The 18,393-nt window shown below is 40.3% G+C and overlaps 1 protein-coding gene across 1 annotated transcript; it reads left to right on the top strand.

Moving 5' to 3' along the window:
• The first annotated feature begins 11,994 nt into the window (after nucleotides 1–11,994).
• Nucleotides 11,995–16,826, top strand: LOC111965326 (NK1 transcription factor-related protein 1-like). The gene is made up of 2 exons (XM_023989432.2): nucleotides 11,995–12,873; nucleotides 14,790–16,826. The coding sequence occupies exons 1-2, from the start codon at nucleotides 12,435–12,437 to the stop codon at nucleotides 15,503–15,505; spliced, it is 1,155 nt and encodes a 384-aa protein (XP_023845200.1). The 5' UTR covers nucleotides 11,995–12,434; the 3' UTR covers nucleotides 15,506–16,826.
• Nucleotides 16,827–18,393: the final 1,567 nt, after the last annotated feature.

The raw sequence follows: 18,393 nt of genomic DNA on the forward strand, positions 1-18,393 counted from the left end.
ATTGAATATTCCAGGACTGACATAACTGCTCCTTTGTATGGGACGCTATACCAAATAAAAATGTATCGATTGATTAGCCTATCATCATCTGCCGTGAATATCCCCCCCCGAGGGCCACACCGTCCACCTCTTCGCCATAAAAGCGTGTGATGTCAGCAGATTTATACCCAGCACTCCATCTGTTAATTAAACTCATAGGGCCCTGGGTTCCAATGCATTTAAACTACTCCTGCATCTGGCACGTTACCACAATTTAAAGCCTGATCCACAAGTGCGGTGGTAGATATCACATCCCTGTGTATAAATCCAGCTCTTCTACTCCCAGAAGGAGATTTGCACCATGGACAAAATAAAGTCTGCCTGTCAGGGGCCAGAGAGAGGTGGGTGGTCCCCTGTAACCCCACTGCCCGATGGGTAATATTTATCTGTTGTTCAAACAGAGGTATTGCATATTGATTGGGCTGCTGTTACTGCAGGGCAACATAAAAACTAACCTCTCTCACCATTACGAGCCAGGCAGAAGATCTGGAGAGTCCCATGTCAGAGGTACTAGAGGGACAGTAGCTATGTTTTCATTAACTTGTACAGTAATTTTTTGTCGACATTTAGAAAGTTTGCATAGAAAATAGATGCCTTTGCCTGCTACGGTGCGTTTTCATTTAACTACCTTGTTTCAATAAAAACAGCTGGATGTAATGACCTAAAAATATTTTTTACATTTAACCTTTATTTAACTAGGCAAGTCAGTTAAGAACAAATTCTTATTTACAATGACGGCCAAACCTGGATGATATTGGGCCAATTGGGCGCCGCTCTATGGGACTCCCAATCACGGCCAGATGTGATACAGCCTGGATTCAAACCAGGGACTGTAGTGACGCCTCTTGCACTGAGTTGCAGTGCCTTAGACAGCTGCACCACTCGAGAGCCCAAATATACTGTAACAGTCAAAAGTTTGGACACACCTAGTCATTCCAGGGTTTTTCTGAATGTTTTACTATTTTCTACATTGTAGAATAATATTGAAGACATCAAAGCTATGAAATAACAGATATGGAATCACGTAGTAACCAAAAAAGTGTTAAACAAAGCAAAATATATTTTATATTTGAGATTCTTCAAAGTAACCACCCTTTGCCTTGATGACAGCTTTGCACAATATGTCAACCAGCTTCATGAGGTCACCTGGAATGCATTTCAATTAACAGGTGTGACTTGTCAAAAGTTCATTTGTGGAATTTCTTTCCTTCTTAATGTGTTTGAGCCAATCAGTTGTGTTGTGACAAGGTAGGGGTTGAACATTTCAAGAACTTTGAACATTTCTTCTTGTGCAGTCGCAAAAACCATCAAGCGCTATGATGAAACTGGCTCTCATGAGGACCGACACAAGAAAGGAAGACCCAGAGTTACCTCTGCTGCAGGGGATAAGTTCATTAGAGTAACCAGGCTCATAAATTGCAGCCCAAATAAATGTTTCACAGACACATCTCAACATCAACTGTTCAGGGGAGACAGCCTGAATCAGGCCTTCATGGTTGAATTGCTGCAAAGAAATCGCTACTAAAGGACACATGAGAAGAAGAGACTTTCTTGGGCCAAGAAACTCGGGCAAAGGACATTAGACTGGTGGAAAGTTGTCCTTTGGTCTGATGAGTCCAAATTTGAGGTTATTGGTTCCAACCGTCTTTGTGAGACCCAGAGTCAGTGAACGGATGATCTCCGTTCCCCTAACCCGGACGACACTGGGCCAATTGTGCGCCGCCTCATGGGTTTCCCGGTCGCGGCCGGCTGTGACACAGCTTGGGATCTAACCAGGGTCTGTAGTGACGCCTTTAGCACTGTGATATAGTCCCTTAGACCGCTGTGCCACTCGGGAGGCCCTGATTTTACTGTTTTATATATATTTTCTCACTACGAGGTTGGAATAATACTGTGAAATTGTGAAAATGATTGTGCAATTATTCCCCCTCCTGGACATTATGGGCATGAGCATCTTGGTTTTTTATTTGTTTTGTAGCTCCGTGATGCCTAGCCCTCACCCATCCTTACCCTTCTCACCCCTCACAAGAGATTGATAGATTGTGGCCTTAGCCAATCATTTAGTAGCCATGCACCACACCCTTGTACATGCCCTGAGCATGCACTGCTTCTAGGTTCCTATTGGTCAGTTAAAGGGTATAAATATAGGCCTCAGCTAGGCCTCAGCTCGAGAAGTATTTTTTTCTTCAAGGTGTTATCCTTGTGAGAGCGTTACTGGATATATGCCTTTTGAGGTGTGTCGGTAAGAAATACTATTCCCATCCACATTTTGTCAATAAAGTTATATGTATGGAATACTCTGGAATACTCTGGAATACTCTTTTAAGCATTAAACTTTCAAATAGCTCTTTGTTGACTGTTGCTGGGTGTTATCGTCCTCCATCAGCACCGGCCTGTACCATACCTGCCCTAAGCTCTCTACTGGCCCCTTACACTAAATCTGAATTTGTCCTGCTAGGTGACCTAAACTGGGACATGCTTAAACCACCTGACCAAGTCCTAAAGCAATGGGACTCCCTAAATATTTCTCAGATTATTACCAATCCCACAAGGTATGACTCCAAAAACCCAGAAAAGGCTACTTTCTCTGGTGTTTTCTGTAATGACCTTAGGGATCACTGTTTTACAGCCTGTGTTCGTAATGGCTGCTCAGTGATTTGTCATAGACGCTTGCTAAAAAAATTAAATGAGCAAGCCTTCTTTCATGAACTGGCCTCTGTAAATTGGTATAGAATCAGCTTGGACCTTCTTTTTTGATATTTTCAGTGATATTGTTAACAAACACCCCAATAAAGAAAATGAGAACTAAAAACAGGTTCAGCCCCTGGTTCGACCGTGATCTTGCAGAGTTACTCCACCTCAAGAATTGCGTTTGGTGAAAGGCTCGCCACACGCATAATCAGGCTGACTTGCTCTCGTTCAGGCAAATGAGAAATAAGTGTACTCAGGCAATCCGGAAGGCCAAAGTTAGTTACTTTGAGGAGCAGTTCTCTGTCTATGGGTCTAACCCCAAGAAGTTCTGGAAAATAGTTAATAAAGACCTGGAGAATAAACTCTCCTCCTCACAGTTGTCCATGTCCCTTAACCCTTTCATGCGTGAGTTCCAAATATCTCTAACGGTCGCCCCAGCGTGAGTTTTTTTATGCATGTGATGTTAGAACATTCTTTCCATTCCAGAATGTGATTGTTACGCCCAGTACATTTAATCTGTGCTGCCCTCAAACCAAGACACGCAGCCTGTTTTTATTTATAGGCTGTTTTCAACTTGTCAATTTTTTATTTTCTAAAAACAGTGTGTTCCGCCTCATTCACCAACATAAAAGTAGTCATTTTTACTTTTGCCGAGCAATGAATTTTTTTTGACATTTCATGGACAAACTGAAATGGTCCACCCACACAGACAGCGTAGTGAAGAAGGCGCAGCAGCACCTCTTCAACCTCAGGAGGCTGAAGAAATTCGGCTTGTCACCAAAAACACTCACAAACTTTTACAGATGCACAATCGAGAGCATCCTGTCGGGCTGCATCACCGCCTGGTACGGCAATTGCTCCGCCCACAACCGTAAGGCTCTCCAGAGGGTAGTCTGCACAACGCATCACCGGGGGCAAACTACCTGCCCTCCAGGACACCTACACCACCCGATGTCACAGGAAGGCCAAAAAGATCATCAAGGACAACAACCACCCGAGCCACTGCCTGTTCACCCCGCTATCATCCAGAAGGCGAGGTCAGTACAGGTGCATCAAAGTGGGGACCAAGAGACTGAAAAACAGCTTCTATCTCAAGGCCATCAGACTGTTAAACAGCAATCACTAACATTGAGTGGCTTCTGACAACATACTGACTCATCTCTAGCCACTTTAATAATGAAAAATGTATGTAATAAATGTATCACTAGCCACTTTAAACAATGCCACTTTATATAATGTTTACATACCCTACATTACTCATCTCATACAGTATATACTGTACTCTATACCATCTACTGCATCTTGCCTATTGTCACACCCTGGCCTTTGTTATATATATTTTCTTGATTAGTTTAGTTAGGTCAGGGTGTGACATGGGGGATGTTTGTGTGTTTTGTCTAGTTTAGGGTGTGTGTATTGTTTAGGGGGTTTTGTAGTATGTATGGGGTTGTGTTCACTGTAGCGGTTTAGAAAAGTCTATGGTTGCCTGATTTGGTTCTCAATCAGAGACAGCTGGTTATTGTTGTCTCTGATTGGGAGCCATATTTAAGGCAGCCATAGGCTTTAGGTGTTTGTGGGTAATTGTCTATGTGTAGTGTTTGTGTCAGCACTATTTGTAATATTAGCTTCACGGTCGTCAGTTTTGTTATTTTGTTAGTTTGTGATTAGTGTTCGTTTCGTGTTTTCTCTCTTCAAAGAATAAAAGAAGATGTATTATTCACACACTGCGCCTTGGTCCAATCTCTCACCGCAAGACGATCGTGACACCTATGCTGTTCGGCCATCGCTCATGCATATATTTTTATGTACATATTCTTATTCATTCCTTTACACTTGTGTGTATAAGGTAGTTGTTGTGAAATTGTTAGGTTAGATTACTGGTTAGATATTACTGCATGGTCGGAACTCAAGCCCTCAAGGGCGCGTGCTCAGTCCCCTCCTGTACTCCCTGTTCACTCATGACTGCACGGCCAGGCATGACTCCAACACCATCATTAAGTTTGCCGATGACACAACAGTGGTAGGCCTGATCACCGACAATGTTGAGACAGCCTATAGGGAGGAGGTCAGAGACCTAGCCGTGTGGTGCCAGGACACCAACCTCTCCCACAACGTGATCAAGACAAAGGAGATGATTGTGGACTACAGGAAAAGGAGGACCGAGCACGCTACCATTCTCATCGACGGGGCTGTAGTGGAGCAGGTTGTAAGCTTCAAGTTCCATGGTGTCCCCATCACCAACAAACTAACATGGTCCAAGCAAACCAAGACAGTTGTGAAGCGGGCACGACAAAACCTATTCCCCCTCAGGAGACTGAAAACGATTTGGATTTGGTCCTCAGATTCTCAAAAGGTTCTACAGCTGCACCATCGAGAGCATCCTGACTGGTTGCATCACTGCCTGGTATGGCAACTACTTGGCCTCCGACCTCAAGGCACTACAGAGGGTAGTGTGAACGGCCCAGTACATCACTGGGGCCAAGCTTCCTGCCATCCAGGACCTCTATACCAGGCGGTGTCAGAGGAAGGCCCTAAAAAATGTTAAAGACTCCAGCCACCCAAGTCATAGACTGTTCTCTTTGCTACCGCACGGCAAGCGGTGCAGGTGCGCCAAGTCTCCTCTCCTTCCTCGGGCGGCGTTCGGCGGTCGACATCACCGGCTTTCTAGCCATAGCTGCTCCCTTTTTCATGTATCCATTTGTTTTGTCTTGTTCCCTGCACACCTGGTTTTCATTCCCAAATCAATCCATATGTATTTATTCCTCTGTTCCCCATCATGTCTTTGTGTAAGATTGTTTGTGTTACGTGTATTTTGGAATTATGGATATTGTTAAGCGCATCACTTTTTGTCTATGTTCCGTGTTTGGGCACATTTTATGTTACTTTGTGCTGTCATTTTGGACCGGAATAAAAAGTGTGCCTGTTCACTACGCTCTGCTCTCCTGCACCTGACTTCGCCTCCAATACACACTCCTAACAGCAATAAGTCTTCTGAACATCTAATCAAATGGCTACCCCCCCCCCCCCCCCTTTTACGCCGCTGCTACTATCTATGCATAGTCACTTTAATAACTCTACCTACATGTACATATTACCTCAATTACCTCAACTAACTGGTTCCTCCGCACATTGACTCTGGACAGGTACCCCCTGGATATAGTCTCGCTATTGTTATTTTACTGCTGCTCTTTAACTACTTGTTAGTTTTATTTCTTATTCTGATTCAGATTTTTTAAACTGCATTGTTGGTTAAGGGATTGTAAGTAAGCATTTCACTGTTTCACCTGTTGTATTCGGCGCATGTGACTAATACAATTTGATTTGATTTGATTTGATAATGCATTTTAGTGGTGGAAAAGACCACGTGAAATATCTGTCTATTTTGGTGGAATGGAGTTCTGGCCTGCCTGGTAAAATCACCAGGCGGTATATTAGTTCATAGACCAATAAGAAATAACTTTCTAAACCTCTGCCAATAACAGCTAGTTATAGTTTTCCCTCTCCAAACTTCTTGCTTGAGAAATAGTTTTTTGCTAAGAAGTTATTTTTGTTTATTTTTTACCATTTTATTTTAAAACACAGTAAGGTACTTAATTGTTACCCAGAAATGGTTTGATATTGAGATAAAAATGGTTGTATTAGACCTTAACAAAACGTGTAAATGCTCTGTATTTTCTAAATTTTGCATTTTCGTGGCTCTTGATTTTCCATTTGACCCAAGAAAATTATTGAAAGTTATTTCAGGGAGTAGCTGTTCAGCAGTCGGTGCGATTGTTGTAAACTTAAATCTGAAAAGTTAAGCAGTAGCCTTAACAGTGTCCCTTTTAATTGTTTATAGGGGCTTCAGTTTTTAAGCAGGACTAAACTTTTGCTGAAATAGAGCAAACCGTTTGACAGCTGATGTGTAACCTCTGCAAATCAGACATGATCTGGCTCCTGGCAAAGTGTCTCACCTCGCGGCAGCCATTAAGACGGCCGTGGTGACCCCCGATCAGCCAGCAGGGAACCGTGGAGTCATACTCTCCTTCACCCAGAACATCACAATACTGACCTACACACTGCAATCCATCACAGCCAATATGTGGAGAGCTCTCCCAGTTACAGGGGTGTTGCATCATATGCTAGTAGTGTCTGTCTAGCTGTGGAGCACGGCTTGAAGAATGTGTGTTCAACATTTAACTTGTCACTGTTTGTTTGTGAGAAAAGCAGTGCTTCTACAGCATATAGCATTATCTAGTGTATGTTATCCATGATTGGCTTAGTAGTACATCAAAATACAAAGCTGTGAATTTTGCTGCTCTTTTTATTCATATATAATCTCTCTTTGTTCCCCCTGAAATCTAAAAGAGGCTTTGGATCTATTCATGAAAAATGTTTCAAATGTTATTATATATGCATGCTTTCCTTCATCTTACTGGTCTTACTGGCCATTTCCCTCTATATTTTTCGCTCACTCTTTCTGCCCATGTACCTCTTTCTCTCCCTCCTTTCTCCTCTTTCCTCCTCTCCCTCTCTCCTCAGTATCCGAGGAAGGAAGGTGGTTGTTCCTTCACGGCTCCTCATCCTTAGATTAGATTTCTCCTTTCTCATTACCCACCCTAGTAGACCCCTCCGACCTCATCCCAGCCTCAGATATTATCTGACCCGTATAATTAATTAATTATAGCCCAAATATTATAGATTATTAAAAATAGCATAACTAATAGTGTAATATCTCAAGCTGTCAAGTTTAATAGTCAACATTGTCTTGGTCGGTCTTATCAGTGTGAGACACCTGGTCAGAATATTGATTTCTGGTCATTTTAACTGTCATGTGCCATCGCGATGGGGAATTGTCTGGTTTTTACCACTCAGAGCTCATTCAAAATCGTTAAACTGCTGCCGTGCTGTTCACAATCGTGGCTGACCCCCTCAAACACCCCTCCCTGGAACTATATGTCTCTACAGAAAATGTACCAGGAATCAGACATAGTGTTTTGAGTTGCTTTTATGTAGTGTATTTGCACAATATGAGACCCAGAGTTCTATTCAATCAAACCCTGAAGCCAGGTTTCTGCTATAAGAAAGAAAAAAAAAATCTTGCACTGTTTGGATTCATGTTACATATTAATTAAGTGTATGCACGGAACCTTTCTACTGTAGCATAATGTTCTTGCACAAATATTAGTGACCCTAATATTTAGGGTCACTTTTTCAGGTTAGTTGCTAGACTCACCAACCCTGGTGACATATTATGACTGTTGTGAGGTACTAGTACTTTTCCAACATTTATTTTTTCTGATTGTTTAAACAGAATCCAACAGGGCAGCTGTATTTGAACTAGTTTGAATGCCAAATGCCAGATAGGCTGGTCCATTTCTTGCACAGAGGGCCTGTCTAACTTGGGTTTGTAGCGCAAAATTATCAATATCTGGCTAATAATGGGGGCCACAAGGAAAGAAATGAGCCGGTGTGGGGGCCTCAAGGAAAAAAATGGTCCGGTGTGTTAGAAATGCCAGGGCCGATTTCTGGTTCCAGTATGCCCACTGTAACAATGTAATAAAATGTATCAAAAATCTGTGGTTGATTCACAGTTCACCTCTTAAAAGATGGCCAATTAACAAGGTTAAATGTCCCCTAGATGCAATGGCTCATTAGCTAGGTACAAGTACCTGACTTGCTGGATTTTATTTCAATAAACAGCTGCTTGTATGCTGACATCAGGGTCAGCTCACATAAGAAAGTCACTCATTTCCAGCTTTATCACAAGCCAGCATTAGAACTTCTTTCGTAGCTAGACGAAAATCCCCACAGGACGCTGTGACGCCAACGGCAGACAAAATATGGTTTTGCATTAGTCTGCCAGAAACACTCGGTTACCAAATTTTACTGAATGTGGCCCACAGTCTTTGATATTATAGTGAAAAACTGTTGTTGTTGTTGTTACTATTATTACCATTAACAGAGTAAGTGAGGGAAGGCTACAGTATTGTCTGAAGTCTGAAGCAAGATTTGGTGATATTAACATACCCACTATAATTCTTCTGGGCCCTATGGAGCAAGAAACGGTATCATCTGCAATACATTTCTAAGTTTCTAATTATCCTAATTATGATTCATTCATATGATCAGATGAATTTAATAATCTAGAGGCAGAGCAGAGCTCATTAACCTTAATTAAGATCATTACTGAGTAAGATTCTCTCTCCCTCCATGGTGATTTAAATCTTCTAGTGTACCTGACACAACTTGGAGTCGCAGTGCTCTCCCTCTCTATCATCCCATCTCTCTCAGGGAGCCATGCCAGTCTCCTTCTCTCTGCCATGCAATCTCTCACAGGGAGCCATGCCTGTCCCACTCTGCCATACCATATCTCTCACTGGGAGCCTGGGCTCTCTCAGGATTGGCCTTCTCATGTTCGGTATTGGATGCTGACTGGGTGTTGAACATAATTTTTTCAGTGTCTGATTTGGGTATTTGTATTTATTCAGATTGTAAAACACATGGGTTAACCATCTTACCAAGGGTATATAATTTGAAAGACTGCTCATACAAGTCTGTGTATTCTATCATTATGTGGACTCTTTAACCTTATGAATGCTGCTTACTAGTGGGGGAGTCAGCATACATGTATCTGACATGGAATACAGATTTAAATGGTTAAATCTGCTCAACTCATTCAGTTTGGTATAATCAGATGTAAATTGATGTTCTTTACAAAACCCAGATCCTGCCCTGGACCTGAACATTTTGCCATGGACTTTCGAAGATGGAAGAGCCTGGTGCATGTGACCCTATTTATTCAGCTGTTATTATAACATTGGTGGGGTTGGGGTGTCTGTGGAAGGGCCAGACTGGTTTTTCATGTTGACAGATTACTCATTTTGCCGTTGAAGAAGAGAGAGGCTGTTGTCATGAGATTTAACTTGAGTGATTAATGTACGGATAACTGGCAGGTCACTGTCGGTAATTTACGGGGCCCTTTCAAAGTTCAGTGGAAAAGGAGGGTCTTGAAAGACACTATTTACATGCAAATTATCGAGCGTTATACGTCTAAACGTGGAGAATGGACTCTGAGGCAACGTGGAAATAGTAATTATGGCACCACGTCCCCCCAATCTGTTCGATGGGACAGCAGGACCCGCGGATGCTGCAGTAGAATTAATTGTGTATATTCAGATCAAGAGGTTGGACCACAAGGGACACATGAATGCGTGTCATAGTAGGCCTACATGGGAATATGAAAAATAGGTGTTTTGTTTTAGGATAAAATCAGTGAAAACATATTCAAAGTTATAACGAATGTTTTATATGTTTTTCGATATCAGTGGTGTCTTGTGTGCCATTGGCGAAGGTGATCTGGGTTAAAAGGAGGTGGCAGCATTGTGGCGGCAGCATCTTAGCTCAAACAGGGAAGAAGAGCTTTAAAATATTTCAATATGATGATGTTACGATGATGATGCTTATAATTAGGCTATTGTTGTTTATTACTAGCCTATGTAATCATCATCATTATTAACAAATGTAAAGAGATATCAGGGAGAAAGTTTTTTGTAGAGTATCATCACACCTTGGGGAGAAAAAGTAACATAAAAATCGATATCAGTTTTTCCTTTATTCATGCAGCAAATAAAGTCCTAGCCAATGATGTGTTTGGTCCTAATTTATAAGGCAATTATGAGCGTATTTAGTCACAAACTTCGAAAACATAAAGAAAGAAAGACGCGTCTAACCACTGTTGGGACACAGCATAGATCCGATGAAAATCGAATAGTTGTTTAATTACAGCTTGGCCGTTGTGGACCCTGCTCTGGAGTCTGCATCAGCAGTCAGTCAGCCTCCTGTAGTGGAGTGGAGAGCAGGGCTGGTTCCCAGCCAGCTCCACTGACCTGGGCTTGCCCTCTTGATATAATAATCATGTTCATTCCTATCAAAATTACAGCTGATTGTTTTACCCATTATTTTCCCCAACTTTTAATTTCTACTTCCCAAATGATCATTGCCCGCAGTAATTGCAAAGAGCTGACCTTGTATGTGAGTGAAATCCAATTTTGTGAGGCTTGGCACACCTCTTTTTCTTCTTCCCTTTTTATGATGTGCCATATTCTACTGTTTTAAGGAGTGCATAAAATGAGAGTAAGTAGAATTTTAAGGTCGAGATTAGAATAAACACGTCTTTAAATCAAAATCAAATTATTTTGTCTATTATTTTTCTGGCATAATATTTACATCTCAGATTAGAAATCAATATTTCACTGAAAGGGGTATTACTTAGTTTATTCAATGCATAATTTGATTTTGGAAAGTGCCCTGTAATTTGCCTTAAAGATAACGAATCTCTCTCATCTGAACTTTATCAAGCGAATGCAATGAGTTTAGGCTAATGCTTGAATGGGTAGCTTATAAAAAAATAACAATAAGCCTAATAATAATAATAATAATAATAGCCATCCCTTACAGATTTTATACTGAAAACCTTAATTTGCAATGGATCACTGAATACTGATAAAAAGTTAGATCATGGCCTTATGATATTGTAAATACTTTATAAAACAATAAGTATCACAACCACAAAGTGGTCGATATAGGCGAGGGAGAAAGGAAAAATAAGCCTATTTAGATCATTTCCAGTTCAGTGGAGTTGAAACTGAGCTGACTGCTGAGTATATCACGAACCGCATCATCCCTCACTCTCCGTGCGCCTCTGTTTCCTCTCACGCGCGCATATGGAGATAATAGGCTATTAGAGGCATGGGATTAATTCGTAGCAAATTACAACCCACAGTTGAATATGAATGCATAAATAAGGCGTAGCTTGTGTCTAAGTTTTGGCGACGAACGGGGTGTGTGGGTGGGGGGGNCTTTATCAAGCGAATGCAATGAGTTTAGGCTAATGCTTGAATGGGTAGCTTATAAAAAAATAACAATAAGCCTAATAATAATAATAATAATAATAATAGCCTTCCCTAGACGTTGATTTTTACCGATTTTACATTGTAAACCTTAACTTGCATTGGATCACTCAATACTGAGGAAAAGTTAGATCATGGCATTATTATCTTGGAAATATTTATTAAAACAATAATTCTCACAACCTCAAAGTGGCCTATATAAGCGAGGGAGGAAATAAAAATAAGCCTATTTAGAGCCTTTCCATGCAGTTCAGGAGTTCAGATGAAATTGAGTATATCAGGAACCATATCATCCCTCACTCTCAGTGCGCCACTGTTACCCCTCACGCGCGCAGACGGAGATAATAGGCTATTAGAGCCATGGGATTCATTTGTAGCCAATTACAACCCACAGTTGAATATGAATGCATAAATAAGGCGTAGCTTGTGTCTAAGTTTTGGCTACGACTGACCGAGGGTGGGAGGTGGCGCGAGAGCGAGGTGTGCGTGCATGACATAAACGTTGGAGGGTCCTGAGGGGATGGTTCAAACCCCAAAAAGTAGTTGAGCAAGGGAGACCAACATCCAACAGTCAACCATCACCTCCTGGCTGTCAGCCGTGAGTAACAAAGACCAGAGTAGTGCAGCTGTAGAGGGGGTCTGTCTGGCAACGCAAGCTGTGCAGGAATACCGCACCAGACATTAGACTACTTTTCTCAAATTGTATGCGATATTATGTCATCGGTTGAAAGATAAGCTTAAATTTACTGTCTTGGTGCTAAATCTCTGATAGTTCAGAAGAAGAGAACGTACTCTTCCGCCTGAAGAGAAGTCATGAATAGAGAGAGGGTTCAGGTGGGAGATCTCTCAATCGCTTCTCCGCCGGCGTCTTGTGTGGCTGCCCAAACAGCGGTGATCGTCGTGGCCGCTCCAGAAAGCATGGACAATCACTGCGAGAAGCGGCTCTCTGACAACGAACTGTCGGTGTTTTCCTGTCCCGGCGGTATAGACATTCTGCAAGGGGACAGTCGAAACAACTCTCCACATCAAGAACCGGCTCCGATAGCAATTCCAACGGTTCACCGGACCACCGCGTTTTCTGTTTTGGACATTTTGGACCCAAATAAGTTTACGAGCAAAAAGCAAAATCCTAACCGGACCGGCAGTGAATTCGCCTTCGGGACAGAGAACCGTGGAGGTGACGACTCGAATCATGCTGTAGATCAGAAATCTTATGCAGAAGACTATGAATGTAAAAAATCTACAGCACTAAGTAAGTGTTTGTGTCTTTCTTGGTGACATTTGGTTTTCCAAAAGTGTTGTTGTTTATGATGTAGGCCTACTTGAATAGCCTACATGTTTCTGAAAAATCTAATTTAGGTTCGACATATAATATACATTTTGTTATCTTAGATGTTATGCTTCAGGAAAACGCTCAATTACTTAGGTTATATAATGTCACCTATTAGTAAAACCACGTTTTAGCCTATTTGTTTTGATCATGACAAGACAGAGAACTGGATGAGTGTTCGTCTTATTAGGTTAGCCTATGTCTTTGAGGTTAGAGGGTCCTGCAAGTTGTTTTGGATCAAGGAGTTCGTGAAATTGTATTTTCCACATCTAACTTTGCATTCTATATTATGTAACTCTATTTCTGCTCAAATAGATTTTGATTCAGAAATAAATGTGATAATATCTGAGGTTAAATTAGGTTATATGATGTGGAATATTCTAGCCATGCACACATTCCCTTGGGCTACCCCAGAGAAAAAATGCATGTAATCTCTTTTTTTTTTTTACCCTTCGATTACATTTCATTAAAAGTGCTTTGCAGGATAATGGCGAAAATCGCCCCAGAGTGACATTCGGAACGTGGCTAGTTCGATATCCTATTATCGAATTGAGTAGCCTATCTCGTTCAGGCAGCTTGCCTGACTCTCCTTCAACATCTTAATTATAATGTCAAAATTCGGATAATTACACGATTAAACCCGATTATTATTATTATTAGGGTAGATATTGATCCCAGAAAAGAGGCATGAGATTGATATTGTCTGCCGATATAAGATAAACACAAATATTGCCCCCCACTGTCATTTTTTTAAACGAAAATACAAGGAACAAACATTGATCTCCGTAACCACTTTATAGGGTTTGCATTTAAAATATCAGTCAGAGAAGAGGACTACCAGCCATATCGACCGGGTGATTTGTTATGGACTGCCTAAAATAGACAAACTAACAAACCAAAAAACATTATTCTTAAGATTATAGGATCACATGAAGAGGGTTTAGCAAATTGCCAAAATTGTGTCAACAAACAATGCTGAAGATGTGCAGGCCTTAATGGAAAAAAGATTCCCCTGGATGTAAAGTATTGTTTAAATCATGCAAAAGTAGGCTAACGCAAATATTTGGTTGATATAAGAAATTGTAATAATTTGTTTTGTTATACGATGGCTCGTGTGCGTAAAAGTGATGTGTGGTAGGCCTTCTCCTGAAGATAATTGAAAGACAATTTTGTTTATTTAACTTGCACCTGGTTATGGGGTATAATGTTCATATATTAAAACAAACCAAATTAATCTAAAAAGTTTGAGAAACAATACGCCTATACTTATTGAACAATTTAGGCCTAATATAATGTAGCATAAATGGATTTAAAAAATAAATAATATTGTTAGAATATTTAGTATGCCTATACTCAATTAGAGTAAAGATTTTTCAAAATTATTAGGCCTCAAGTATTTTTCCCATAAGGTGTCAAAGTAGACCATATTACAAGCAGGTTTTCAATATTTCATTGATAGTCTACCATAAAATTGGTAACATGAATTACGTTTGTGACTTTTACATTTTTACGCAGAGCATTATTTATGCATATATATGCTACTGTAATAAATCCTTACGCTACAGCATTAGACTACATAAATGCACCATGTGGATATAAAAAACACAGTTTATCTTCATAAATACAATTGTATGAAGGTGAGAGGATAGATAGAGGATAGAGGAAAAAGTTATCCATTACGCATTAGCTGGCATGATTCTTCATCACTATTTCCTTCAGCAATATGTTAATTAGTATATGCTTCTTGGTAAGTTATTGAATATTATCTATCTAAATGACTTGGACTTTGTGATTCTTAATTTGAAAAGACTCAATTGCAGGTCTTGTTTTCTTTACAGATGAGGGGCTGGTGTACAGATCGGACGAATGCGAGAATGATTTCAACAGAGACTCCCACTCTGACAGCGAGATGCAGGATGACTTGTTTAGTGAGGAGAGCAGCAGTGGCCTGACTGAAAATACCCAGGGGGAACTGGGCCACCATGAAGACGACGACAAGGAGAGCAAGAGCCCAAGAAGTCCTGACGGACAGCAAACGCAACAGTCAGGGTCGAATGGACAAAGTCATCAAGGAAAGCCGAAGCGAAAGCGCTCTGGCTCCGATTCAAAGTCGGGTAAGCCCCGAAGGGCCCGGACAGCATTCACTTACGAACAACTTGTTGCACTGGAGAACAAATTCAAGTGCACCCGATACCTCTCCGTGTGTGAGAGGCTAAATTTGGCACTGTCACTTAGTTTGACTGAAACTCAAGTCAAAATCTGGTTCCAGAACCGACGGACCAAGTGGAAGAAACAGAACCCTGGCGCAGACACCAGCGCCCCGACGGGCGGGGGGCCGAATGGCCAGAGCAATGGACTAGGGGGCCTGAGTCCGCTCAGCCCGTCTCCTCCCATGAACGGCCATCTGTCAATGCACACGAGCTATGGTCACGGGCCAGGCGGGTTAGTCTGCACCACCCAATTACCCTTTCTGCCAAGTCATGCGGTACTGTCACCTTTCATGTTAGGATCTCAGACCTACGGAGCGCCTGCGTTTTACACTTCACACCTATAAAGACATGGACATACGTGTGGTTTTACGCCCAAACATTATGTTTTCAGAGGCGTCTTAAATTAACCGATATTATCAAACGGCAGAACTCTGATGAACATTTCATGTTGCTGTTTCGTCAAGGACATGTAATGCTCGAAGAAAACTTACCTTTACCAAGGGAATAATATTTTTATTATGCTAATGTTCTATTTGACTTTTGTTTTTCATTTTGATAGAATGTGAATACTCGTGGTCAAAATGTATATAGGCCTACAAATGTTGACAAATATATGTCTAGCTTCAAATTTCGAATGCAGTTCATGAATATTAGAGTGTTGAAAAAATACATGTAGGCCTATCAATATCGTTCATTTACATCTGGAATGGCTTGAAATATTGTAATTACTGTGTAACTAAACTGTGAAAGTTAAATATGATTGTTTTCATATAAGTTGTCGTTACTAATTTATTTCATATAGTTACCTGAGAACATGTGGCTGTAATGAATGCTCACTTCATCTGGATTCGTCTTTGATAAGACAAAGTAAAATAATAATAAACTATAGGCTACCATTTACAAACGAATAAGCTACTTTAATATGAATATTCAATAGATTAAATCCTGTTTCTAATCAGTCGATAATTTTTTTCCCTTTTCCTCCAAATTAAAGACATTTTGGAACTGAACACAGAGTTTTTCCCCCCTTTTTAAGAAATGTTTAACTCTTATTTGACCAGTTATTTATGTTGGCCAACCGACGATATTGTGTTGCATTTGTTTTCTAACAAAAAAGCTATAGCCTATATTTAATGTTTTTTTGTGCGGAAAAGGTATAGTAGATATAGAAAAAATACAGTAGCCCAACCATAGGCCTATTACTGGATCCGTCATGGCGAATATCTATAGCGTAACTTTTATTAATTAAATTGAATTACTTAATGGATTTATTAATATAGGTTTTATTGATACGAAATTTGACAGCGGCTATCTGAATAAATTTGATGAGGAAAAACACTCACTGGTAACTTAAACGGCATCCCTGTGTAAAAGAGGGATTTTAACTTCATAACTATTGAGAGAAACGAGTTTCATTGTGGGAGAACGTCATGCCAAATGAAGGATAGATACAGGCTACTAAATGCGCTTGTGCGTAAAACACCCATTTAGGTTATAGAATATTTGAATGAGTTCATAATTAAAAGTCTAACAAAAACACATGTGGTGATTGAATGTATTTAATTAAGCAATTTCATTTTTCCCCCATCTGGGATCAGGAGACGAATTTGAATAGGGCCACTTTAGAAGTGCAAAACATCCAGTCAATAGTGCACGTTTTGCACTATCGATGCAAGTTGTAGGGTAGGTATATACAATATTTAAAACTATAGTTTCGTCGAGTTTATAAGGACAAAAGTGACATTGATACAGAATTTATTTATATTCCTTTTGCACCTGATGACTATTTCGCTTCGGATCATAGTCTGTATTTATACAGTGATGAAATGGCACATGCCAGCCATTAGGGAACGTGCTCCTGGAACCATTCTAGAATTTCACATGTAGGTATGACTAAATACAAATCGATTATACGACGTAGCCTAGAATATAACCTCCACTTTGTAGATAGTCTAAACAACTTTCCAGATTTTGGGATTATTTGGAGCATGGGACATTTCTTGCAGACGCACAGACCCGAACAAGGCGTTGCAGAAAATAGCCTATGGAGTGTGTATTTTTTGTTATCTGCCAGCTGTTTTTATCAAGTCTTAGGATCTTGGAGTATCTTGTTGGACAAAATGTGAGTTTTAAGGGGTTCATTATGTAAATATTAAATTATTTTCAACACGTTTTGCAGTGGAATCATTAAATTCCCATCTGCATTGGCGAGCGCACTGCGCGACTCTTAGAAAAAAAAGGTTCTGGATAGAACCAAAAAGGGTTATTTTGCTTGACTCATATATGGCACCCCTAAAGGTTCTATATCCAATTTGTAAGTCGCTCTGGATAAGAGCGTCTGCTAAATGACTTAAATGTAAATGTATATAGAACCCTTTTGTAGGGTTCTTTGATCAGAACCCCAGGGGTTCTTATTCACTGAACCAACATTGGTTCCATATAGAACCCTACCAATTTCGGTTTTATATAGAACCTTAAGGAGTGCCTTGTATGAAACAAGCATAGAACCTTTTTTTGGTTCTATCCATTTTTCTAAGAATGTGTGTCACTTAGGCTATATGTCGCTAAACATGGAATCACATGGTCTATCCGTCTCTCTGTTGCCGCCGGTAATTTCAGAACAAAGTTGCCTACAAAGTTGCCAATGTCTTTGCAATTGATACAAACAAGCAACGTATAAAAATACGTGATGACTGCATTAAAAATATAAACAGTAGGCTTATAGGCCTATTTCATATTGAAAAACATGTTCAATCAATTACGTTCAATTTTGCTACTTGTAGGCTATTGTCTATATTTTGTCTCAATATATTTCATAATGTGTAACCTAACATGTGCGCGATGATGTGCCAAATCGGGGATTTACTGCATTTTTATTGGATACGCATTAGAATAAGCCTTCTCAATATTTGCAGCCATAGGTGGTAATATCTCTGTAGGAGCAGATCCGTCTTCAGTATTGTGAAATAATTACAATGTTAAGGACATATCTGATCCAATAGCAACGTTCTCTTTCTTTCTTTCTTTCTTTTCTAACTTTCAATCATATCAGTATTGACACATGCTCCAACAATGTACTTAGCGACCTTTCTCTCCAAAAGTGGCTCCCGGAATTAGGCCTATAACTAAAGCGGACATTGCCATTGGCTGCACAGAGATCCATTATGATAAATCCCAACAGTGGAATTTGAGAAGCACACCTTGATTAGGCGAATGACAATTCTCATTGTTT

The sequence above is a fragment of the Salvelinus sp. IW2-2015 genome, linkage group LG6.1 (assembly GCF_002910315.2).
Source record: "Salvelinus sp. IW2-2015 linkage group LG6.1, ASM291031v2, whole genome shotgun sequence".
Classification (NCBI taxonomy): Eukaryota; Metazoa; Chordata; class Actinopteri; order Salmoniformes; family Salmonidae; genus Salvelinus; species Salvelinus sp. IW2-2015.

Excerpts from the sequence above, each read along its gene's own strand:
- LOC111965326 (XM_023989432.2), top strand. The coding sequence starts at position 12,435 with ATGAATAGAGAGAGGGTTCAGGTGGGAGATCTCTCAATCGCTTCTCCG. Across the intron at positions 12,874-14,789 it reads TAAAAAATCTACAGCACTAA|ATGAGGGGCTGGTGTACAGA; the intron begins GTAAGTGTTTGT and ends TTTTCTTTACAG.